At 33.7% G+C, this 27,391-nt stretch overlaps 1 protein-coding gene across 1 annotated transcript; it reads right to left on the bottom strand.

Moving 5' to 3' along the window:
• Positions 1 to 8,570: 8,570 nt before the first annotated feature.
• LOC103542681 (C-type lectin domain family 2 member A-like) lies at positions 8,571 to 25,766 on the bottom strand. The gene is made up of 6 exons (XM_070622151.1): positions 25,638 to 25,766; positions 21,672 to 21,825; positions 19,446 to 19,589; positions 14,652 to 14,821; positions 12,402 to 12,505; positions 8,571 to 11,834 (listed from the first exon to the last, which is right to left on the bottom strand). Exons 2-6 carry the CDS (start codon positions 21,718 to 21,720, stop codon positions 11,711 to 11,713), a joined length of 591 nt encoding a protein of 196 aa, XP_070478252.1. The 5' UTR covers positions 21,721 to 21,825; positions 25,638 to 25,766; the 3' UTR covers positions 8,571 to 11,710.
• Between the last annotated feature and the right edge of the window lie 1,625 nt (positions 25,767 to 27,391).

Below are 27,391 nucleotides of genomic sequence, written 5' to 3' on the forward strand. Positions count from 1 at the left end.
TGCAATTGAAGGAAAGGAAGATAAAAAAAGATCAAAGAGTAAGAGATCTGAGGATTTCTTTTATAGTCAAAGCTAAGTTACTGATGACCTTAAAACATTGATTTTGATTTAAATATTCAAGCATTTAAATATAATTAAACATTAAAACATGAAACAAGTATTCTGGCTTCGTTTCGTTTTTCATTATTATCCAAGAATTACTTTTGAAGTCATATTTCCCATTAAGTTATAAAATTTATGTTTGCACGTAAAGTAATGTCTCACCTGTGAACTTCTGATATGAGAATTCTAAAAACTACTGTGAATTCAATCAGCTGTGCCTAAAAATCCTAATAAAAGCCAAAGCTTGACTTATTATTTTCATTTTATTTATTTATATGTATATTTTTGCAGGACTAGATTGCCTAAATCACAACAACTAAAGTTATTATTAGATCACCCAGTCACCAAGTGCAATTTATTTTTTATTGAGGTAACATTGGTTTATAACATTATACGAATTTCATGTGTCTATTGTTGTATTTCAACTTCTGTATAGACTAAATCGAGTTCACCACCAAAAATCTAAGTTCCATCTGTCACCGTATAAAAGTTCCCCTTTACTCCTTTTGTTCTCTCCCCTCCCGCCATCCTCTCTGGTAACCATCAATGTGTTCTCTGCATCTATGCGTGTATTTGTTTATCTTCCACATATGAGTGAAGTCATCCAGTATTTATTATTTCCATCTGACTTATTTTGCTTAGCATAATACCCTAAAGGTCCATCTGTGTTGTTGCAAATGGCAAGATTTCAGCTTTTTAATGGCTGAGTAGTATTCCATTGTAAATATATGTACCACATCTTCTCTATTCATTTATCTGTCGATAGGCACTTAGTTTGTATCCAGGTCTTGGCTATTGTAAATAATGTTTCAGTGAACATAGGGGTGCACATATCTTTTCAAATTACTATTTTTATTTTCTTTTGATAAATATCCAGAATTGGAATAGCTGGATGATATGGTAGTTCTATTTTTAGTTTTTGAAGAATCTCCATACTGTTTTACATACTGACTGCATCAATTTTCATTCCCATAGCAATGTACAAGGGTTCCCTTTTCTCCATATCATCAACCTTTGTTAACTTTTGTCTTTTTAATCATATCCAATCTGAGGGATGTAAGGTGATATCTCATTGTGCTTTTGATTTGCATTTCCCTAATAATTAGTGATGTTGAACATTTTTTCATGTGCCTGTTGCTCATCTGAACATCTTCTTTGGAAAAATGCTCAGATCCTTTGCCCATTTTTTAAATCAGGTTTTTTTTTTTGTTGTTGAGTTGTATGATTTCTTTATATATTTTGGATATTAACCCATTATTGAATATATGATATGCAAGTATCTTCTCCAAATTGGCAGGCTGTCTTTTCATTTTGTGGATGATTTTCTTTGCTGTGTAGAAGATTTTTAGTTTGATGTAGTTCCATTTAGTAATTTTTTTCTTTTGTTTACCTTGTCTGAGAAGACATATCCAAAATGATATTTCTAAGATTGATGTCAAAGAGTGTGCTGCCTATATTTCCTTCCAGGAATTTTATGGTTTCAGGTATTAAATTCAAATCTTTAATCCATTTTGAGTCAATTTTTGTGTATGGTGTAAGATAGTGGTCCAGTTTCATTCTTTTGCATGTGGTAGTCCAGTTTTCTCAACACAGTTTGTTGAAGATAATTTGGTTCTCTTCCATTGAACATTCTTGGGTCCTTTGTTGAATATTAGCTGCCCATAAATGGATTTATTTCTGAGGTCTCTATTCTGTTCCATTGATCTGTGTATCTGTTTTTCTGCCCATACCATGCTATTTTGATTACTGTAGCTTTGTAGTATGCTTTGAAATCAGAAATTGTGATACCTCTAGCTTTGTTCTTTTTTTTTTTTTTTTCAGAATTGCTTTGGCTATTTGGGATCTTTTGTTGTTCCATATAAATTTTAGGATTCTTTGTTAGATCTCCTTGAAAAATGCTTGGATTTTGGTAGGGATTGCATTGAATCTGTAAATTGCTTTAGATTTTATGGACATTTCAACTATGTTAATTATACCAGTTCATGAGCATGGTTTCTCTTTCATTTCTTTTTTTCTTCTTTTGTTTCTTTAACCAATGTGTTGTAATTTTCACTGAACTGATCTTTTACCTCCTTGGCTAAATTTATTCCTAGGTATTTTATTCTTTTCATTGCAATGGTAAATGAGATTGTATTCTTGATTTATCTTTCTGCTAGTTTATTGTCAGTGTGTAGAAACACAACTGATTTTTGTACATTGATTTTCTACCCTGCCACTTTACTATATTTGTTTATTATTTCTAAAAGTTTTGGTGGGTTCTTTAGAGCTTTCTATATATAAAACCATGTCATCTGCAAATAGTGACAGTTTTACTTCTTCCCTTCCAATTTGGATATCATTTATTTCTTTTTCTTGTCTAACTGCTCTGGGTAGGACTTCCAATACTATGTTGCGTAAGAGTGGTGACAATGGGCATCCTTGTCTTGTTCCTGTTCTTGGAGGGGTAGCTTTTAGCTTTTCACCATTAAGTATGATGTTAGCTGTGAGTTTCTCATAAATGACCTTTAATATGTTGAGGTATTTTCCTTCTGTATCCATTTTATTAAGAGTTTTGATCATAAATTGATACTGAATTTTGTCAAATGGCTTTTCTACATCTATTAAGATCATCATGTGACTTCTATTCTTCATTTTGTTAATGTCCTATATAATGTTGATTGATTTGAGGGTGATGAACCATCCTTACATCTCTGGAATAAATCCTACTTGATAGGGGTATATGATCCTTTTAATGTATTGTATTCTATTTGCTAATATTTTCTTGAGATTTTTTTGCATCTCTGTTCACTAGTGATAGCAGCCTATAATTTTCTTTTTTGGTAATGTCTTTGTCTAGTATTGGTATCAGGGTAATGTTGCCATCCTAAATTGAATTAGGAAGCATCCTCTCCTCTTCAATTTTTTGGAAGAGTTTGAGGAGGATAGATATTAAATCTTTTTGAATGTTTGGTAGAATTCACCAGAGAAGTCATCTCATCCTGGGTTTGTTTTTTTGAAGGTTTTGATTACTGTTTCATCTCCTTACTAGTGATCTGTCTACAGACATACCTCGTTTTACTGCACTTCACTTTATTGTGCTTTGCAGATACTGAGTTTTTTGCAAGATCTTCCACCAGGAAAAAGATTATCACTCACTGTAGGCTCAGATGATGGTTAGCAATTTTTAGCCATAAAGTGTTTTTAATTGAACTGTGTACATTATTTTTTTGGACATAATGCTATTGCACACTTAATAGACTATATTATAGTCTAAATATAACTTTTGTATGCACTGAGAAACCAAAAACTTTGAGTGACACACTTTATTGTGATATTAGCTTTATTGAGGTGTTCTGGAACTGATCCCACAATATCTCTGAGGTGTTCCTGTGTTCAGATTCTCTATTTCTTCTTGATTCAGTTTTGGAAGGTTGTATAAACTAAGAATTTATCTGTTTCTTCTAGGTTATTCAATTTGGTGGCATGTCACTTACTGTGGTATTCTCTTATAATCCTTTGTATTTCTGTGGTATCTGTTGTAATTTCTCCTCTTTTCTTCCTGATTTTATTTATTTGAGATGTGTCTCTTTTTTTCTTAGTGAGACTAGCTAAAGATTTGTCAATTTTGTTTACCTTTTCAAAGAATTAAGTCTTAGTCTCATTGATCCTTTCTGTTGTCTTTTTAGTCTCCATTTCATTTATTTCTGCTCTGATTTTTATCTCCTTCCTTCTACTGACTTTGGTCTTTGTTCTTTTTCTAGTTCCTTTAGGTATAATATTAGATTGTTTATTTGAGTTTTTTTTCTTGTTTTGTGAGATAGGCCTGTATTGCTACAAACTTCCCTCTTAGTACTGCTTTTGTTGCATCCCATAGATTTTGGTATGTTGTGTTTTTATTTTCATTTGTCTCCAGGTATTTTTTTATTTTTCCTTTGATCCAACAGCTTTTCAGTAGCATGTGGTTTGGTTTTCATATCTTTGTGACTTTTCCAGCTTTGTTTTAATATGATTTCTAGTTTCATACCATTGTGGTTAGAAAAGATGCTTGATATAATTTCAATCTTCTTAAATTTATTGAGATTTGTTTTGTTTCCCAACCTGTGGTCTACCTTTGAGAATGTTCTGTGAGCAATTGAGAAGAATATGTATTCTGCTGTTTTGGGATAGAATATTCTATATATATTTATTGTCCATCTGGTCTAATGTTTCATTTACAGCTTATATTTTCTTGTTGACTTTCTGTCTGGATGATCTCTCCATTGATGTAAGAGGGGTATTAAAGTCCTCCATAATTATTATGCTACTATCAATTTCTCTATTTGAGTATGTTAATAATTGCTTTATGTACTTTGTTGCTCCTATGTTAGGTGCATATCTACTAATAAATTTTATGCCTTTTTGAAAGATTGTCCCTTTTATCATTATATAATGTCCATCTCTGTCTCTTTTGTGGGTTGAAGTCTATTTTGTCTGACATAATTATGACTACACCTGCTTTCTTTTCTTTTTGGTTGTCATTTGCTTGGAGTATCATCTTTAATCCCTTCACTTTGAGACTATGTTTATCTTCAGAGCTGAGATGGGTCTCTTGAAGGCAGCACATTGTTGGCTCTTGCTTTTCAATCCATCCAGCCACTCTGTGTCTTTTGATTGGTGAATTTAATTCATTTACATTTAGGGTGATTATTGATATATTCTGACTTAATACTGCCATTTTATCTTTTGCTTTCTGATTGCTCCATATTTTCATTATTTCTTTTTCCTTGTATATCTGTCTGTCACCTTAGTTTGGTGGTTTTCTGTGATGTGTTTCTCAGTTTTGTCTTTTTTTTTATGTTTTGTGACTCTGCTGTGAATTTTTGTTTTGTGGTTACCATGAGGTTTACATAAAAGTTATCATAGATAGGATAGTCCTTTTTCTGCTGATAGCATCTTATCTTCATTTGCCTATGCAGGTTTCATCCTTTTACTTTTCCCCTTCTTTGTTTTTGTTGTCATAAATTATCCCTTTTTGTATTGTGAGTTTGTTATCAAGTTGAAGTAGTTATAGTTATTTTTAAATGCTTCTTTTCCCTTTAGTCTTTATGTTATAATTAAGTGTATATTATCCTGTTCTAACAGTGTTGCAATGTTCTGATTCTGTTTATCTATTTATCACCTTGCTCAAAGCTTTGTATAGTTTGCCTTTGTATTTCAGGAAGAGAGCTCCTTTTGACATTTCTTATTAGGCAGGTCTAATGGCAATGAACTTCCTCAGCTTCTGTTTATCTGGGAAAGCCTTTATTTCTTCTTCATGTCTAAATGGTAACTTTTCTGGATAGAGTATTCTTGGCTTACAGTCTTTATCTTTCAATACTTGGAACATGTCTTTGCAGTCTATCCTGATCTGTAGAGTTTCTACTGAGAAATCTACTGATAGCCTAATAGAGGTTCTATTGTAGGTTATTGTCTTTTTCTCCCCAGCTTCCTTTAATATTCTTTCTTTGTCATTGATTTTTGACAGTTTTATTATCATGTGTCTTGGACAAGGTCTTTTTGTGTTGAGAGAGTTGAGTAATTTTTTAACTTAATGGATTTGTATATTCAGTTCATTGCACAGGTTTGGAAGCTCTCTGCTAGTATTTCTTTGAATATGTTCTCTGCTTCTTTCTCTCTCTCTTCTCCTTCTGTGATACCCGTTATCCTTATGTTGCCCTTTCTAATTGAGTCAGATAAGTCTTATAGAATTTATACATTGTTTGTAAGTCTTAGTTTTCTCTCCTCTTCTACCTGCATTGTTTCTAGGTCTCTCTCTTCAAGCTCTCTAATGCTCTCTTACACATGATCTGCTCTATTTCCAATGCTTTCTAATTTATTCTTCATCTCATTTATTGAGTTCTTCAGTTCCAGAATTTCTGTTTGGTTCTTTTTTAGCATTTCAATTTCTTTGGTAAAGTATCCCTTATTTCATTATTTTGTCCCTGTTCTTGTTGAACTGCCTTTCTTAATTTTCTTGTAGCTCGTTTTCTATTTTGAATTCTTTATCAGTTAGATCACAGTCTTCCACGAGTTTATGTTTGGTTTCTGAAGAATTGTTTTCTTATCGTGATGCCATGTTACCAAGGCTTTTTGTGATGTTTGCTGAGTTATTCCTCTGCTGGTGCATTTGTTGTAGTAAACACGTTTCTTATTTAGACATAACTTTGTTTGTTTTGATTCAAACTTTTCAACCACTTGGAGATTTAGAAGCCTTTCTTTTGTTTTTCAGTAGGTGGTCCTACAGTGCTAGTTTTTGGTTTCTCTTACCTGAGCTGTCTCTGGCTATATTTGAGGATCTCCACATTGCACCCTCCATTGCCTCTATTCAGAGTGTCACTGGTACTCTTGCCATCACTGCCCATACCTCTGGGGGCCACTGATGCCTTGCTGTTGCTGGTGTAACTGTCCTCCCTGGTTTCACCATTAGGGGTCACAGGGATCACTGAGGCCTCAGCTGTGTTTGGGATCACCTGGGTTGGAAGCTTTGCCACCGTGGCATGGAGAGGAGGAGGGTGAGGAGGAAGCCACATTTGGGAGTACTATCTCAGCTTTTGCCTGTTACCTGTGGCTGCAGGCATCACAGCATTGGGATGTTGGATTCATGTACACACCTCCACTGCTGCTTCTAGGCTCCAAGCCATAGCCAGGGGTCTGGGATCATGGGGCTCCACCTCTGCTGCTATTCCACTTCCTATTGCTGCATGTGTTGCCAGAAGTGGCTAGCTGGAGTTGCAGGCACACCTTCACTGCTGCCCACCGAGTTCTCAGGGTCTAGAGGTGGCTGGCTTAGTCACCACAGCTGGGAATCCAGGGTCCTGGGCTCTGTCTCTGCTGTTCCCTTGTTTAACCTCCTCTATGTGCTCCAGTCCACCCACCTTCATATGTACCAATGTGTGCATTTCTTCAGTATCCTATTGTGTTGGGCAATGCAGCATTTATTGGGTTATGGATGTTCTATCACCATTGATTAAAGGGGAGAAATAAAGGGATCCTCTCACATTGCCATGATGATCTAATACTTTTAATTATATAGTGGTCCTAGTAGTGGGGAAGGGAGCATACTAAAAAAATGTAAATTGAAGATTCTCAGTGGAAAAATCTTTAGGAATAAAGGTGATAATTATAATTTATGACCCTTCAAAAGTTTTTGTCTTTAAGCTTTAGATTTCTTTATAATGTATGCATGCTTATGTGTTTTTGTGTGGGTTTGCAATTGGGGAAAATCATTGCTTCTCTAGGCAGGGGCTCTGATGAGACTGCTTTCAACTTCCCACTTATTCCTTCATTCAAATTGAGTGATAAATCCGCCTTCTTTCTCCCAGAATGGAGAAGTAGTTGATATTTCTTTGTTCCTGAAATCTTTTCTATTGTGTCATTTTCTGCTTCCATTGCTCTTTGGTCCTTTTTTCCCTTCTTTGAAAAAATTTATACTATGTTAACTATTTTTGACTGCATCTGATGCATTACCTCTAACAATGAAAAAATACCTAACATTAGGTATGATAGAAATGTGAAAATACAGAAGTGACAAGTCACACCTGCACAGTTGCCACTCTCAACATGTTTCTCTCTGACATTTTGTGGATGTGGCAAGGTGAACTTTACTGAATGCTGCCCTTCAAAGCTTTGCTTTGTTTATTTTTTGAGCAGTCAGTTCAGCAGGATGAACATGTTTGGGCCCACTTGGTTAAAGTGCATGAACTCTCCATACTCCTTTTCTTGTTTATTCTATTGTGGGCTCCCTTTCCACCATTGTCATTGTTTTCCCATTGATTTTCTTTTTAATTCCAAGAAAATAGTTTATTTCCTAAAAGACAAAGACAAATTGGGATTATTTTAATAGTTAGAATGTATATTGGATGATGTGGCAACTCAAGGGTGGTAGACCTGAGGTGCATGTTGGGTATTGCTTTAGACAAAATGAAAAGCAGAACTCCAAGAAGATAAAAGAATCAATCAATAAAGCCTTAATTGTAAAATGTCCATAAGTATTAACTTACTATTCTAGGAACATATGTCCATAGATACCATGTATTAACTGAGTTAACATTTGCATTTCCAAGTAAGAATCATTCAAGTTAAATGAGGTATCATATATTTACTCTCACATAATAATAAGATTATATTCCTAAACATATTTATTCCCCACTTATACTTCATTGTTTTGAATACCTTGGCTTTCCCACTAATTGTTGTAAAAATTAACATGTTACTTTCCTACTTTATGTATTTTTAAGAGTATACATATATACACACACATATACATTTATACTTACATTTAAGTGCATATATATAAATAATGCTTAAAAGTATAACAAAATTTTTAATCTATTATAAAGAAATTTTAACTCTTAGAAGTTATCTTTCCAAAATTTTAGAGATGCACTTCCAGGCATAATTATTCATTGTCATTCCACAAGAGACATGTGAGAATATTTGCGATTTTATTTAAAAAGCAGCAAAACTCTCAATTTGCTTTCAAAGTAAGAACTTTATTTTAGTATTCATTAACAAATTTGAGGCAATTTAAAATCTATGCCATTAACTATTAAATAGCATTTGGTACTATAAAAGCATTAGTCACACAAAAAGATTCTTAACATTGTTTCTCTATTATTAGAGAGGGCTGATACAGTGAAGATGTAATTTTTAAAACTATAACTTGAAAGAGAAAAGAAGCATTAGTACATTTTCTTACTTGGTCTGTACACTATTCAGTGTTAGAAGTTTTGCAGATCCAATACTTCAGATTACTATAGAATCTGAAAAATATGCATTACTCTTATTTTATGCTTCTGTAAATACATATGAACTGATTTATTTGTCTGAAGCTTTACTACTGTTCTACCTATGCTCTTATAAGCACGGATTCAGCTCTGTGACAAAACTTAATCTTAATTTAGGCCTCACCTAAAAAATAAAAAAAAAACTTAAGAAATAAGTATATGTGGAAGAAAATTATTTTTCCTTAAAGCAAATAATTATCTGCTCTTTGCTACCATTCACTTTTCTACTTTTGTCATGTAAGCTTTTAACTCAGATCTTTTCAGCTCCATCTACATCAATTCCATATATCCAGCCAGACTTGCTCCAAACATCCTACTTCCTGCTAAACATTTCCACTGGGATTTCCTATGGACTCCTGAAACTCAGTAATTCTGAAATATCTTTTTTATATCAGTTAATAGCACCACTATTCATCTGATTGACTTATAGAGAAACCTGTAATTTATTCTTAACTATTTCTCCTTAATCCCCCTCATACGATATTTTCTAAGAGTTTATTCCTGAAAAAGTTCCTGAATTCATTCACTCCTCCCCATTCTCCCTGCCACTGCTCTTATCATTTCTTCTTCTAGGCAGTTGAAAAGCCTTCTAAATACTTTCTTAGTACATCAGTGTGATTTTATACTGTCCTGAGAGTTATATTTAAAGATAGCACTATTCCTATTTACAAATATTCAATAACTATAGAACAGCAACGTAGAGCATCAAGGCTGCACTTCACTTAGCATGTTGTACAATTCCCCTTAAATCATGCCCTCCCTCCCTCCACATCTCTTACCTCAACCCCAACTCTTATTCTTTCCTATCTCACATCTCTCATTTCAGTGCTTCCAGAGTATTATAAATTCTCAATTGTGCAGCACGTGGAACACTCACATGTGATTTTCACTCTGTTGGCAATGTTCTTCCTGAGAATTTTATTCCTGGAGAACCCTTACTTTCTTTACTTATCAATTTAAAAATATTTTCCCTATGATAATTTTGCTAGGCACCTCTTTCTCAAGTTTTGAATACTTTCTTTCTTTTGCTGCCACTGAACATTTTCATACCTCTTATGCATTTGTTTTTGTACTTCTTACACTGTTTGGTAATGAAATGTTGAAGTTTCATCTATCCAGTCTCTCATTTTCTAAACTAATTGTAGATTTAATGCTAAGTCTCTTGTTACCATTTTTTAAATTCAATTTTCATTAAAAATAGTTTTACTTACTCCTGATACAGGAGAACAATGGAGCAATAATACAGTACAAACTGATAAAGACCTAAAGAATAAAGACCTGAGTTTTCTAAGGACCTGCGTAGTGGTCAGTTTTAATTAGAAGGGAAATTTCCCCTTTTAGTTTTTTGTTGTCTTGGTACTTAGTTGACTATGGACAATTATTTCCCTTATTCTTATTGAGATTAAAATAATCAAATAAGTATTTATAAAGAATGGTGGAGGGGGAAGTACAGGGAAGAAAGAGAGTGAAAACGAGGGTGAGGAGAGAAGATAAAAAGATGGAAAATTTGGTATGGTCTACAATAGAAGATAGAAGAATGAGACTTCAGGGCTGGCCAGGTGGCGTAGTCATTAAGTTCACACACTTTGCTTCAGTGGCCAGGTGTTCACCAGTTTGGATCCTGGGTGTGGACCTACACACTGCTGATCATGCCATGCCATGGTGGCATCCCACATAGAAGAACTAGAAGGACTTACAAGTAGGATGTACAACTATGTACTGGGGCTTTGGGGAGAAGAAAAAGTGGGGTCGGGGGGAAGATTGGCAACAGATGTTAGCTCAAGGCCAAACTTCCTCACCAAAAAAAGCAATTAAAAAAATTTTTAAAAAAAGGAATAAGACTTTACCAAGTTATTTTCCTAAATTTTTACTAGTCCCATTCTCCAATATGTGTTCTCCTAATACAACTATTTTATTTTCTATCAATGAGCGTACATTAAGCAGTACAGGACAGGATGCAGATCACAGATTTCACAATAACTTTAAGAAAAGGATTATATCTTCCAAAGGGATATTGTTAACCTTGAACAATTATGAAGCTAATATCCTCTGAAAAAGTATACATTCTGATGCAGAACCTAATTTATTGTTTCTCAAATAGAAAGAAGCTTGAGCAGCAAAGTTCAAACCACTCCCTCATCCATCTGCACCCCAAATTGTATTATTCATATTATCTATTATGCAATAGGTCCTTGGCATTCACAAATAGAACACTGCTAGTTCAGACTGTTTACTTGTAATCTTGATGCCCCTCATATGATGATCTGAACATGAAATCTTTTTCTTAGTTGTTTTATTTTTTGCTGTGAGGTTGGTGTGTGAAAGAGATTAATTTAGCTATTAATCAACACCTTTAAACATTATCCTGTGTTTGAATTATACTACATTCATGAGTGAATCTCATCAAGTGATGCAAATATTGCAAAACCAAAAGAAAACCAACAACTAGTGTTGATAATAAAGGTAAGAAGAAGTGCAAAAACATGAGTTCTTTGAAAAACAAGTAATTTTAAATGACATTACTCTGAATTCATATGATTAAATATCTTAAAATGTCATTTAAATTTTTATTCATATTTTAATGTATTATGTATCAGAAATGTTATTCTACAAGAGATTTGCGAACTGTTAAATATGTTGAGGCATATACTTCTTGAATGCCAAGAATCTAATCGACTCATAAAAAGTGAATTTAGAGATTTAGAGTGAAACATCAATGAAAATTATTAAGCATGAATTTCATGTACTTTTACATTAATGTGTTCTATATCTTTTAAAAAGAATAAAAACTACATTTGTGCAAAACATCTTAAATCTATGATGTCTTAACTTCCTGATATATGTGTGTCTGGTTTGCTGCAAATCCATTTTCTGACCAAATGGGTACTGGCACTGCTAATTCCAATTTTGTGCAGATAGGCACATTCTCCAATTCCAATTATTTTAAACCTAAAACAAAACACAAAAAAATAAAAGGCCACAGAATGAGTGAATACTGATGGGAAGAGTTAGAGAAAAAATTTCCTCTGCTGTGAGCTTTTACTGTAACCCAATACCACATTGTTTGAATTAAAGCAAACCGAATTCATATACTTTGCCTGGCCTAAAATGTAGCTTAATAACCTTAAAAAATCTATAACCTATATGATAGAGAAGTGCAGGATTTATTGACAAAAATACTTTAAACATACGTTGTAAAATATTATAATTATGCAACATTTTTAAACATCAATTTTTGCATCTGCAAAATGGAGATATATATACCCATCTCTTACAATTGTTGTGGAGGTTAAATGATATAACAATTATGAAGCATTGTGTTTGGGATATTATAGGTATTAAATGATTTGTATAATAATTTGTATTACTGCTTTTTGTCAGGACTCATTTTATTCTCCACCACAAAGAACATCTCCAGGGGAATGGTGTGCATGGATTGTAACTCAGATCTCTCTGTGGTGGGAAAGGACTCTAAGCTCCAGCTTTAGATGTGTGAATTACACACTCTGGACTTACCAACCACTGTACGTGGTTCCATCTATCCACTTCCAGGTCTGTCCTGGTTTTCGGCTCAGTCCAATCCAATATTGAGAATGGTCAGAATATCGCTTCAGGAAATCCTGTAGTAAAGTAGATTTACAGGATGAATAGCAAATGCTTCCTTCTCTTGGATTTTCTTTTGTCTAATTCATTATACTCTATCAAAACATAGAGTTTCAGATTTGGAAATGATCTTAGAGGACATTGTCCTTATCTGGTTCATGGGTTAGTTTATGGGTTATTTTACTTCTATAACAACTTCTGTAGAAATTATATTGAGTAGCTTTCTCTCTTTTCTGTTGTCTAAAAGGGTTTTTATGAGAAGGGAATTATCTGTTCTCTGAAGGCTTGGTCAAATTTGCCAGTAAATCTTTCTAGGTTTGGCGCCTTTTAGGATGGGAGAATTTTGGCTAGCAGTAAATATGTTGAAGAGTATTGGTTCATTCAGGTTTTCTATATCTTCTTAATTTATTCCGATACATTATATTTTCTGTTGTTATTACGACCAGACCAGCTTTTTTGTTTGGTTTGGTTTTGGTTAGTAATTGCTTTGCATACCTTTTCCTTTCACTTCATCTCTAACTTGTGTGTGTCTTTGTGTACATGCGCTAGGGTATGTCTCTGTAAGTAGCATGTAACTGGACTCTGTTGTTTTTTTCAAACCAATCTGATAACTTTTATCTTTTAAGAGCTAAATTAAAAACATTTTATCATAATTGTTATTATATTTGGATTTATCAATGTTGTGTTTTCTAATACTACTTTTTTCTTCTTTTACCTTTTTTGAATTCTGTTGGATTTGTACTTTTTGTATGCCTTTAGTTTATTTAGACACTTTAGCTTTTTTGAACATTTTTTATTCTTTGATGTTTGTCATTTAATTTTTAAGAAATATGTCTATCTATATGTATTCCAATTTTTAAATTGTCTCAATAATTGTTTAGATAATTATCTATTTCTTCAATGTTTTCAAATTTATTGACATAAAATTATTTGTAATATTTTATCCTTTTAAATCTGTGCTGTTTGTAATTGTCTTTATTAGGGTGGGTATGTCTTTTCTTTTTCCTGTGATCTGTCCCAACTATTTGGAGAACCAATTTTGCTTTTGTATATCCTCATTTATTTTGTTGTACTCCTTTTTCTATTTTTTCTCTTGTTTTTATTCCAAAAATTATTTCAGTGACTACATTTTTTAGTTAAAATATTTCTTTTCTTTGTTCTGTTTCCATGTTCATATGATACTTTCTTATTTTTTCCCACTTTAGTTTCTTAATTTATTATTCTATAGAATGTATGACTTCATTTGTATTTTTTAGTCACCCCAATGTATTTAAAAATCTTTGCAAAATGTTCTAAATTAATTTCAGATTAGGTCAATCCCTCTTCTGTCCATTTCTGGTAGAGTAGGTGTTCAATAAATGTTAATATACTCCTATGTTCCTTGAGGTCTTAACTTTTCTTTCTCTTACCACCTCTGATATTTTACATCTCCATTATTTCTGTTTTTGAGCAGTTTGTATTGTATGCTTTTAAGTTTCTCCATTTACCCTTTTCTGTGCTCCAAAGCTCCCAGATCTTCTTGGTTATACTGACTCATTTATTAATTCTTTCCAGTATCTCTGACAAATGGTTTGTCATGACTTTCTGCTTATTATTTTTTTAATACAGCCCCACAAAAGACAATTTCCATTTAGTATAGAATACGTAGGTGAACGATAGCTTATTAGCAGGGTTTTATTAAGGCTTCCCAGGTCTGAACTATGGAAATGGTTTTGGACATTCCCTGGATTTTGGTGCTCTATTTCCACTTGAAAATGTAGAGCTAGGTAATTATGCAGTTGAACTTCTTCAAGGAACAGTTGAGGTCATTCTGTTGGGCAGCAATATATAAATTGCTGTATATATGGCAAAGGGAAAATGCCCAACGTGTAATTGGTTTCTAAATACTCCTACTGTCAGTTGAAAAGTCAAACAGGGGAAGTCATCTCCTAAATGTTTCACAATAATTTGTACCATGAAGTTTGATCTGACCTGACCTGTAAGGTGAATGTGGTTGGACCCTGATATGAGCTCTTTTTATGGTCCTTTGAGTTGAGCTGGAATAGGGCCTCTTCTGTGCTGGGTGAGAGGGTCTTTCCTGGACCATTTCCATTTCCAGTGTGCATTCTGTATATCAGCTATAACCTCTGAAAACACAATTATAGTTCAAAAGTATTTCCTTACCAGTTCTTTTGTGGTGTTGAATACAGCAAGAGTTGCTGCATAAGATGTGCAGAAGTTCTGGCTTGCTGCCCAGGTTGTTGTATTTTCAGAAAAATAGAAGCACTTTCCTAGATAACCAATCCAGTCGTCCAGGCATGACGTGTGTTCAGTGGAAGATTTGTGTTTTTCAACTAAAAATGATTTAATAATATATTAAGTACTGAGGGGGTAGAATGCCCTGAATCCCTGCTCTGAGATACAGTAGAATTTAATTTAAAATATTTATTTATCCATATAAACAAAATTATCCAGATTAGTTTTGGCCATTCAGTCTAAAGGTTTTGGACTTCATTAATCACTCTGTATTTTTTCGCAAATGAGAACAGCTCCTAAATTTTTGTACTTATTTTCTTGCTAGGTTGAAAGAAATCTTTGGTGGATGCCACTCATGTAGATGCTGTTATTACTCAGATTCAAGGCTTGGTGCTCTTCTCAAGTGACACACTCTTCCAGGTGATAGCATTCATTCTCATGACATTACCTATCATGCATATTCTGATAATCTTTAAATTTATATGTCCAATCCAGGCCTCTCGTCAGATATCTCCTACATACAACTACCTAATGGACATTCATTTGCTCAATAACAAAATATTTGTGAGTAAACACTATGTGCTAAGCACTGTTGTATATGTTTATTATAGGCATGGTCCCTGCCATTATTTGCTAAGAGTCTAGTGGGCCAGATAGATGTTGAACAAATAATTGTGAATTCAAGGAATGATACAAAAGGAATATGATAGATACTAAAATGTGTTGAGGAGAGAGGACCTAGTTCGAGGTGGGGATTGGAGTAGACTTTTAAGCTCACACTAACGATGCAGAGCGATCACTAGATGAAGAATGAGAAAAGTATGTTCTCAGCAAAGAGGAAGTGAATGTGAAAGGCCATGGAGTGAGTGACTTTTTCACTTGAGAAAGGAAGAAGATCAGCATGACTGGAATATAGAGAGAAAGAGGAGGGCATGACAAGAACTGAGTTCAGAAAGATGAGCAGGAGCCAGTCTTATATGCATGGTAAGGTTTTAAATCTTACACTAAAGGTTTGTTTCAAAATTAGAGATAGATAATGACGTATGTACTAGATTGATGGCATATTGATTCATAAAAATTACTGTTAGAAGAAAAACAGATTTGGGGAAAAGACCTGTTCAATTTAAAGTGTATAAAACAGCTAAGTGGGATATATCTTGTCCAGTTACACATATGCTTACTCTATGCTTAAACTGTGTTTACAGTCTAACTTTTTGGTTAAACTTTAATGAAAAATACCATCAGGATTTGATCTCTGTTTACTTTTGTAGCTTTATATTTTCTGTACGCATTTTTTTTCTCTGTATAATTCTTTCTATACCAAACTTCTTATAGTCCCTTATACATGCCGTATTACTTTATGTAATATCTGGGGCTTTGTTCATGCTGATCTGTGTTCCCCAGTGCCGTACCCCCACCTTGAACTAGCAATCAAACACTCCATCCCTGTCCAACCAGGAAGAATCTACTTGTATTTAAATCATCTATTCTGTTAAAGCATAATTTCCTCTGTGCATCTCCTCCATCCCACCTCAGTGGCATTGATCATACTCTCCTTTCCATGCTCTCTGCTTCTAATGAACTATCAAATTTAATACATTATAGTTATAATTACCATTTTTCCTCTTCTTTCTCTATCCCAGTACCTGATAATTATTTCGTGCCTGTTTGCTGCATGTCAACAAAATATGTAAACAATATAAATTTGTATTTGTGTACATGTATGTTTATATATAGATATAACTATAAATAACTTTTGTATCATATATAAAATTATGTATGTATATAATTATGTCATTTATTGATAGATAACTGTCATATATCTCTAAGAAAAATCCACATAACCCTTCTTAAGAACATCTAAGTGAAAGCCAGCCCTGTGGCTGAGTGATTAAGTTCACGTGCTCCACTTTGGCAGCTCAGGGTCTCGCTGGTTCGGATCCTGGGTGTGGACCTGGCACGGCTCATCAAGCCATGCTGAGGCAGCGTCCCACACAGCACAACCAGAGACACTCACATCTAGAATATACAACTATGTCCCGGGGGCTTTGGGGAGAAGAAAAAGAAAAAAAGAAGATTGGCAACACGTTAGCCCAGGTGCCGATCTTCAAAAAAAAAAAAAAAAGAATATCTAAGTGTAAGAATAATTTTTATTCTAGATCTGATTAGATCCTTGACTTGTTGTATTATAGACTGTTTTAACCTAAATATCAATATCTGTTAAATAAGAAAAGTCTGTTTTTATGCCAAAGCACAAAATTAGTCATCTGACTTGGGCCATCTGAGTTTAACATGTTTATTTTTCCTCCCAGAGATTGTGTCAAATGTTCCTTACTGTTGCTTAATAACTTTAGGAAATAGGGGAGTTTTAGCACCACAAGTGACCTTAAAAATTATCCAGTCCAATTCTGTTTTGTATAGATAGGTAAACTGAGATGTTAGATGCTGGATGATTTAATTCACCAATGACAAAATCTGGAAATGGAATTCTTGTCCTACATTTTCGTATATCTGAAAGGATTCAAATCACTATGAGGGTTAAAATTGGATATCAGTTTTAATCCTTAAAAATTATCTATACTTCATGTGATCAAGTTTATACTCTCTTAAACATAGCTTGAACCAGGGGAACAAGAATGAGGGTTCTTGAGAATTCCATTGAGTAAATTCCATCAGGGAAAATCAGAAGCACCTGTCTAGGACAGACTGCAGTAACTTCAGGAGGTGGCCTGCAAGAAAACCTGACTTTCTAAGAACAGGCTGGATATATTTCAGCTTTTTAAATAAATTATGGGTGTTTATTTTATATAAACCACAGGAAATAAGCTCAATCAGACAGAGAGGTGACATTGTAGATGTTGTAAAGAACGACGAATAAAAATCAGAAGACTTGGATTCAGGTTGTAACTTCGATCTGCTTAGCTGTCTAGACAATCAACTAATACCTCTGAAGTTCAAATTCCTTACATATAACGAAAGAAAAAAAGGATAATAATACTTTACTTCCCTACCCCTCTAGGTTACTCAAAAACACAAATGGCGTATTATGTATGAAAATATCTTGTAAAATGCTTTATAAATACATATTTTGTTTTACCAAAACTTTCTTTTTCTTCTTTATTTATTTTACTCAGAAGAGTTAAATGACTATCTTTAATTTAATTTAAGCTATGTAAAAATATCAATAATATTTATTTCCTTACCTTGACCAATAGATATTATTTATGATCTTATTTGAGCAACAGTTTTCTTAGTTTATAGTTATGTATAAAATTATAACTTTTGCATCATGCCCTGATGAGGAATAATTTGGCGCTAAAATTTTTTACTGTAAATACTGAAGCCCATTCACACAATACAATGTCCCTTTGGCAAAATCTTTTACTTATCTGATCTTCATTACCTATGCCCTCCTCCTAGAACTCAACATTCTTATTACTTGACTCATGACTTTTTCTCCTGTTAAGCAAGTTCCATGAGGCAAGAACCATACCTGTCTTGTTTATTGTCAACACCTAGCATAGTTTGTCATTCACACAATGATCCCTTTCTCACTTTCTCTCTCTCCATCTCTTTCTCTCTCTCTCTATATATATACACACACACACAGTATATACAAATATGTATTTAAGTATAAATACATATGTGCATATACAGTCATGTATATACATATATTCACATATATATTAATGTCTAGTTCATATAATAAGCTTGATTAATATATCTATAATATAAACTCATTTACATATATGTGTGCAGTTATGTATACGTGCATGTATAACATATATGCACATTAATTTCTATAAATTACTTTATACAGGTATAGTCTATATAAACATTTATAGCACGTATATTCATGTGTAAATCATATATAAATTTATATACATGTCTATATGCATATATACTTCTGGATACATTTTCAAACATATTATTAAAATTGTTTCAAGTAATTTGTACAATATATGTCCATTATTTACTACCATGAAGCTTAGCGGTATCATGCTGCTTTTTGAGTCTAAAAGTAATGTATATTTTGTGTAAAAAATGTGGTCATTAAGACAGTAACATTTTTTTCTTGTGCAATTCTCTACAACCCATATGTATAGTTGTGAATTATGAATAGAACTTGGAAATCTGACCCCGTGATTACAACCTGTACAACCAGTTAAAGAACAAATGTTTTGCACATTGAACTCTATTTTCATTCTTATAAACATAGCCATCAACTAGAAGCAGCTTAGAAAAAAAAATACTAACATCTATATAAAAGCATATGGCTTAGGGCCAGGTGGTCCACAGCTAGATAATGTTCTACAAACTGTTTACTACCAGTCCACGGTGAGATAAGGACCTTGTGGCACATTGTTAATTGAACATATCATCAAATATACTGTTTAGTTCTTTTGATATTTTTTCATAATGAGATTTTCTTGATGAAGGAAGCAATGTGGTGATTTACATTTTACCACAAACTCCTTACCTTGTAAGGACTGTAGCAATATTGGTTTAGGAGGAAGTTTCATATACGTTGTTATTTTTATCCTCTCAATATTTAGTACAGCCATTATCTTTATTTTATAGAAGAGGAATTATATGCTTGTTCCATGTACACAGGTGTCTGAAATTACTCTTAATCTTGAGCTAAAGTATGAAAGGCACACATATGGTGAAATATTTTATCAGAGTGTTAACAAAAGCATATTTAGGAAATGGGCAACTCACCTGCTAAGATTGTGGCCAGTGTAGTTATTAGAATCACCAGAAAGAATATGACAATGGTGACAATTTTAGAGATACAGAGTCTCTTTTTATTCCCTTTTGTGGGTTCTTGTGACTCAACAGCAAGGTAGGAAGAGATAACATCTCCTATAGAAAAATTAAGCATTTTTTCATTACTCATAAGTGAGTTTAGAATGTTGTGGGATTCGAGATCAATATATAAAACCAATCATATTTCTACATACTGGCTATTATCAATACGTAATTAAAACATAACATATCATTTACAATGATGTCAAAATATTAAATACTTATGGATATTTCTGGCAAAAAACATGCAAAACTTGTACACTGAAGACTAAAAAAACATTGCTGAAAACATTAGACATAAATAAATGGAGAGAGATACTGTTTTCATGAGTCAGAAGACACAGAATTGTTAGGATCTCAATTCTACTCAAATGAATCTATAGCTTCATCACAATTCTAAGCAAAATTCTCAGCAGCCTTTTTTTAATGTAGAAATTGGCAATTTGTTTGTAAAATTTATATGAAAATGCTAAGGAGCTAAGATAGCCAGGTTTGAAAGAGAACTAAGTTGGAAGATGAATATTCCCTGGTTTAAAGACTTATAAAGCTACAGCTATTGGTGTAAACACAGACTAATGGTTGAGAAATAGACCTACACATATATAGACACTTGATTTTTGGCAAAGACATAAAAAAGGATAGCCATTTCAAGAAATGGTGCTGGAATAATTGGATATCCATATGCAAAAAAAAAAAAAAAAGATTTTTGATCCATATCACATCCCATATACAAAAATTAATTCAAAATAGATCATACAAATAAATGTAAAACCTAAACATTAAAACTTATAGAAGAAAACATAGGAAAAATTCATTGTTATCTTGGGTTAGACAAACATTTTTTCAGTCCAATCCAAAAAGCATCATCCATTAAAAAGAAATTTGACTTCCTAAAAACTAATAACTTTTGCTCTTCAGAAAACAGTGTTAAAAAAATGAAAAGACAAGCCAGAGACTGGGAGAAAATATTTGTGAATCAGAAGTCTGATAACGGACTTGTGTCCAGAATACATAAAGAATTCTCAATACTTAATAAGAAAACAAACAACATAATAAAAAATATAAGCAAAAGAGTTGAACCGACACTTCCTGAAATGAGATACATAGATGTCAAATTTCACATAAAAAGATGTGCGTCATCATTAGTCATAAACAAAATACAAATTAAAACCAAATTTAGAAACCACCATGTACCTATTAGTATGACTAAAATTAAAATGTCTGACCATACCAAGTGTTGGTAAGGATATGGAAGAACTGAAACTCTCATTGATTGTTAGTAGAAATGTGAAATGGTACAAACATTTTGGAAGGCCGTGTAGAAATTTCTTAAAAAGTTAAATATACACCTACCACATGACTCACCCATTCTTCTCATCGATATTTCACCAAAAGAAATGGAAGCATATGCCCATACAAAGACCGATACATAAAATTTTATAACAGCTTTATTTGTAACAATCCCAAACTTGAAATAGTCCAAATGTTCTTTAATGGGTGAATGAATAAATAGACTGTGGTACATCCATATGAGGGAATACTAGTCAGCAATAAAAAGGAATGAACTATTGATACCTACAACAACATGGGTGAATATTAAAATAATTGTGCTCAGTAAAAGAAGGTAGACAAAAACAGATAGATACTGTATGATTCCATCCATATAAAATTCAAGAAAATGCAAATCTATCTATAGTAACACAAAGTTGATCTACAACTGTCTCAAGCAGAGCACGCTGAAAGTGGCAGTAGAAAAAGATTATAATGAGGTGTGAAGAAACTTTTGATGTTGATGGATATGTTCATTATCTTGAATGTATTTGTGATGTCAAAATTTATCAAATTGTACACTTTAAATATGTGCATTTCAATGTACATATGTCAATTTTATCTAAGTAAAGCTGTTAAGAATAGAAAAAAAAATCATTTATCTTTTATTCACACTGTGTGGATCTGTTTATAAGGTACCTTGGGTAGATAGCTGAAAATAATTTGACAGGGATAGAAGAGATGAAGAGCATGGAAACACGGACTCTCTTGGGAAGGTTAGGATTCAGGAGTGATAGCAAAGACTCACCAAATGTAAATTTGTTTCCTTCACAAATATCATCAAGAGCCTGTCCTACATGTGCTTCTTACCTGTAGGCTGTGAGTCTCCTGCATTCATCATCCTTATGTGGTCATCCATGTCTATTTTTGAGTAAAAATATGTACTGATTGTAGTAAACACAACTGGATTCAAGATCCCTGCTCACTACTTGGATTTAGCTTCAATAATACAAAGGAGGACAATCTAAAATGAAAATACAACGTTAAGACAATCTAAAATGAGATACAATGTTAAGACAATCTCAGATGAGAGTACGATGTTAATATAAAAACTATCATGAAACTTCCTCAGAAGTCTGACCAATCATGTAACTCCTTCCCTTTTGGCACACTGCCATCCAAAAACCATTCTCTCCCACTACAGTTTGAGGAGCCACTGGAGGTAGTTGGAAACTGAAAGAATTCTTCTAACTTTTAGATTCAGTGGAAAGGAAGTGAAGTTCACTGGTTTATGAAACCAACAGATTGAGTCTTCACACCATCACCCTGACCTACTCAAATTTTTAGTTAATATTGATCATTATTGATCCCAGCCACAGATTCAATTCTGAAAGATTTGAGCATGAAATAGAAACTTAGACTTTGGTGAAAAGAACATGAATTTGTTTTAATGAGAATAATAGGAAGAATCATATCTAATATTTATTGTATGTTTACTCTGTGGTAGGCTTAGTACGAAGCTCTTAACTTTTATGATTTAATTTAAACTCGCAATGACATTATCAAATAGGAGCTTATTATCATTAATTTAGAGATGAGATGACTTCCTGAAAGTAAAAGAAAAGTTAAAAAGCTTTTTTAAGGTAACACAACCAATACATGGCAGAGGTTAGATACTAGCTGGCTCTGATCCTTTAATGACTCTGCTCTACTCTATTGCTTCTCTCTGTTCAGGACCTTGCCATGAGTGATCTCATATGCTGAACTTCTCCTTCTAGATATAGAAAGCAGACCTCAAGTTCAACAACAACAACAACAACAACAACAACAACAACAACAAAAGTATTGTGCTATTGGCATCGTGCTAAGATGATATAATTATGTAGTATCATTTGACATAGGTGAGGATGAATACGTGGCAGTCTATATTTCAAAGTCAGCTCCTTGAAAGACAAACAGAAAGTAATGGATTGACATTTTTTAAAGCTAGATTATAAGGTATAGAGTTCTCTCTAATTTTGTATGCTAAAATTTTTAGTATATGAATATTATTTCACATTTTTAAAACAATTATCTCAGGAACCAAGTAAATTCTGTGTGTGTGTCTGTGTGTGTTCATGTTAGAGAGAGAGAAAGAGAGAGAGAGAGAGAGATTGGGGAAACCTATGGCTAGATTATTTTTTTTCAGTAGCAAAATTATTTTATCTGTATTTTATTTTATCTGTAGCATTTATTTTATCTGTAGCAAGATTATTTTATCTGTAGCAAAAATTTACCCCAAAATTTCATATGCTACTTTAAAATAATAAATTCTGCTTGTGTACCAGTTAGCTATTGCCTCATTAATACTAAATTACAAACTATACCCAGAACCCTGGCTCACTCACTAGTCTGTGCTTCTTGGGCTGATAGTTGTACGACAGAAGCTGGCAGCTATGTGGCTCTGCCTCAAACTGGGAGTCTGACTGTTCTAGTCTTTTTGTTATCCCAGTGTCCAGGCTCAAGAGGCAGCAGCTACTGGAGAAGCTCTTCTCATGGAGATATCAGAGGTGCAAGAGAGTAAGCCTAACCGCTTAGTATGTTTGAAGTCACTGTTAACATCTCATTGGCCGAAGCTTACCTCCAGACTGAACTCAAAGTCAAGGAGTGGGGAAGTATACTTTATATCCAGAGATAGGAACTGCAAAGTCACATGACAAAGAACTTGAATACAAGGAAGAGTGGATTGGGGCCAATAATTCACAAACCACAGCTTGCTGGAGCACTTCTTGAGCCCTCCTGGTCAGATCTTGCCATTGGTCTGGTTTTTTTTGTTGTTTGTTTTTTTAAATCAAGGTCTTAGATCTTTTTTGTTTGGTTTGGTTTTTAAATTAAGGAGTTTACCTAAGAGCGCTGCTTTCACCCTATTCCTATTTTCCGTTGTAGGAAATAGTGTCTTTATATTAAGTAGGGTTAATCGTTTTTCAACATAAATTCCATATAAACTCTTTAAATTTCTCCTGTGTATTATCACTGTCCTTTTTACTTCACTTTTCGTACCTCTGTATGCCTACTTCATGCTAGTCTTGTTATATTTTTCAAAAGGAAATATTACAGAGTATGACAACCTACTTTTGCAGGGATAAAGTTATACAACAATACAAAGTTAATAAATACAAGTAGTCAGTCAGAGGCATGATTTTAGAGATGAAAGGCTCTGTTTCAACCACTGTATTTCATAGATGAAGAAAATGAATCAAGCATAAATAAGTTCATGACTCAAGGTTACTCAGCTGATTAGTACAGGCCTCTGATTCCCTGTTTACCAGTTTATTATTTTCCCTCAACGTCTATGTCTAACTTTGTAGATAAATTTGATTGAGATTTGAAAACTTATTCTCAACTCTAGTAAGACATTCAAACCAGAAATTGGGAATTCATATTCAACTTGTTCACTTCCTTTACCCACAAATAAGATTAGCCACAGTGATTCATAAATACCTCACTAATTTGTATCCTTCTCTCCCACTTCAATTTTACTATTTTATTCTCTTATTATCTCTCAACCAGACATTTATGAAGGCCTCTTAACTGATCGCTTTTCTTCCAGTCCAATCTCTTCCCTCCCTTTCAATCCAACTTTCACATTAAAGTCAGAATTCTTTTTCCTAGAACACCAATCTATTTATAAGCTTCATTGCGTATTTTTTTCAATTCTTCTCTACTATCTCCAAAATAAAAATTAAGCTCCTTAGAATGATGCTTAGCAATTCAAATGTCAAATAACAGTATCCAATTCATCTCTCTCCCATCTTTTCCTTACTGGACTTTGCATTATTCTTCAAACACTCACATTCTTTCACTCTCCATGCCTTAGCACATGCTGTCACCTCTACCTCATGTGCCTTCCTCCACTTGTCTATGTGGCTCGAGAGTGGCTTCCATTGAAAACAAACTTAGAATCGGACAAACAACAGAACAAAAATGACCTTCTCTCTTAAGTCTTTCGGCATGGTTAGTCACCTTCCCCATAAATCTCATACAGCTATTTCAGGCTCTATGTAACTGTATTACAGAACTCACCACATTAAATTATATTTATTTGTTCACATCTGTATGCTTTAAGGGATTATATGCTGCAAGAAAGAAGGAAATCTATTCATCTTTGTATTGTCACACAGTGATTAACACAAAATAAAGTGCTAAAACCAGTGTCTGATGAATGAATAAATGAATGTTCTAGATTCCTTTTACACAATCTTTGGTTCAGCATAGTTGGACTCATCCACGCTTTCTAAAAACAAATCTCTTTTAATTACAAAATGAGCATTTGTTCCCCTCTGTCCTGTGGGTCTCTGGTTTTGTTTCCTGGCCACTTTCCCTAGCCCAAGCTAAGTTACTGACAATATTTCCCCTGCATCCAAAAAAGTATGACTCTCCTTATAAACAACTTAGATCAAACTAACACTATCTTTCTTTTCTCCACTTGCCCTTAGTTTCTCACGTGGGCACCTGGGTATTCCATTAATCTATTGCTTGCTGATACCCCCAAACTGTATCTCTTTTGGAAGGGACAGAAAATTATCTTTTGTTAAATAAAGAATGACCAGAAACACCTAGTAACTGGCAGATCACAAGTGATATCACTGAATCATCCCACAACATCCCTCTGATTATATACGTTTTGGAATTATCTCATTTTTTTCCTTTGAAATTATTTGCTAAATGATCTGTAAGCTCATTCATTCAATTCAGACTTTCAATAATGATTACTCTGACAGAAAATTTAGGAGAAAATTATCTAAGAGAAATTTTCCTTCTAAGTCCATTCCTTGCCTTGGGTGCCCCTGTACTCACAGAAATTCTCTCCGTAGTCCTTCCAGAGCCGTTTAAACTACATCAAGTTCGGTGGCACCTTTATAGGTACTCAGCACCTACTAGAGAAGTTTCAGTGTGCTGACCCTACAAAAACAAGATGACCAACATGGGAAATTATGTTAGCTCATCAGTTTAACTCTCAGGATTCCCTGTCCTCTGTAGGATCTAGTCTGAAGCAACAATAAGAAATGACTCATATTTACAGCCATATTAGGGAATGGGAGGGGCTGAGGCCATAACTAGCAACCAAGAACTTCAGAGCCTGAAAAAATTCTAACCTAACCACGAGTCTGTCTACGAGAGAAAAAAAAGGGAAACATAATCACCTAATGAAAAAAGCCAAAAGCCAAGTGCATGGATGAGAAGTGGGGAAGCCTAAGGAACTGACCAAACTGGAAGCACGCTGGCACATTAAAGCAGGAACCTTAACTCTTTCCCATTCTGTTGGGAATGTCATTCTCCTTCCTTCTACTTATTCACATTCTAATTTGCCTTTAAAATAGCTATGCCTTCTCTGAGTTTTGATAGAAAGTATTTGGAACTCTTCATATATACATTAGCTATTAGTTATGTTTTTATGTGAGTATATCTTCTTTCTCTTATTAAATAAATATTGTTTGAAATAATCAGTATATAAAATCTTCCAGGATAAAGAATTTTAGTCCATGTCAAGGGAAAGACTATTGTTGCTCAAGTTCTTTCATCTTCCTCTTAACGTTAACCAGAGAATACACTAGCTACTGAAGGTGAAAAGTATATTATAAAATGTTAGAGGAGGTAGTTTTGTCACTTCAGTTACATCACCTTTTGTATTTTCAGAATTAATATTGCTTTTGTTTACCACACCCAATCATTACTATTTGAGATTTCTTTTTTGCTCATGGGAAAAAAAAATCAATGCAATTTATTTTCATCAACTCTAATTTACAAGATTAATTTCTTAATTCTATATGAGACTTAAATTCCTCAGTACTGAATATAGAAATTATAGTCAAGACTAGAAATTCTTTTGAAATCATGCAACATAATACTGTACTAGGTACTGTGATTCTTTTTTGTTTTAAAAGAAAATGTACAAAAGTATATGTTACAAACTAAGTTTTTGAACTTCAAGGGATTCATGAACCATATGCAAAAATCTGGTATTATGTGTGTGTATATGTGCTTGTGTATCTGTTTTTATTATTTTTCTGAGTCATCCCTTTCACCAGCCCCTTGGACAGCTTCACTCGTGTGAGAGATCTTTATCAGTTGTTGGAAGCCTTAGGACCTGGATTTCACTCATCAGTTATCTTTACATGCCTTTCTCTTAAAATTTGTCTCTCTATTTACCTTATTTAATGTCATACTAAGGCTCTCTACTCCACTTTCCTTTGTTCCCAACGAGACACAACCCATCAAATATTTAAACCTAGAGACAGACAATTGTAGGATAACTTCCAGGCATTTGACTTGGACGACCAGAGAAATACAGTGTGGTGGATATTTATTTGTCGTTATTTCAGATGTGCAGCAACTGAGCCACTTTCCTTTGCTTAGGCAGTTCTTCACATTAGTCCAATGGTAGGCAAGCTCTTCTCCCACTGTAGGAACTAAAAAAGCTTTTTACCTTCCCAGCCTTCCCTGCAACTGGGGGTGCTGAGGGACATGTGGAATAGGTTCAGTTGGATGCACCCAACTCAAATCGTGAGGAGGGGGTTATGTATGCACAGAAGCAGGGGGAGTGGAGAAGT

Source organism: Equus przewalskii, chromosome 5, assembly GCF_037783145.1.
Source record: "Equus przewalskii isolate Varuska chromosome 5, EquPr2, whole genome shotgun sequence".
NCBI classification, from domain to species: Eukaryota; Metazoa; Chordata; class Mammalia; order Perissodactyla; family Equidae; genus Equus; species Equus przewalskii.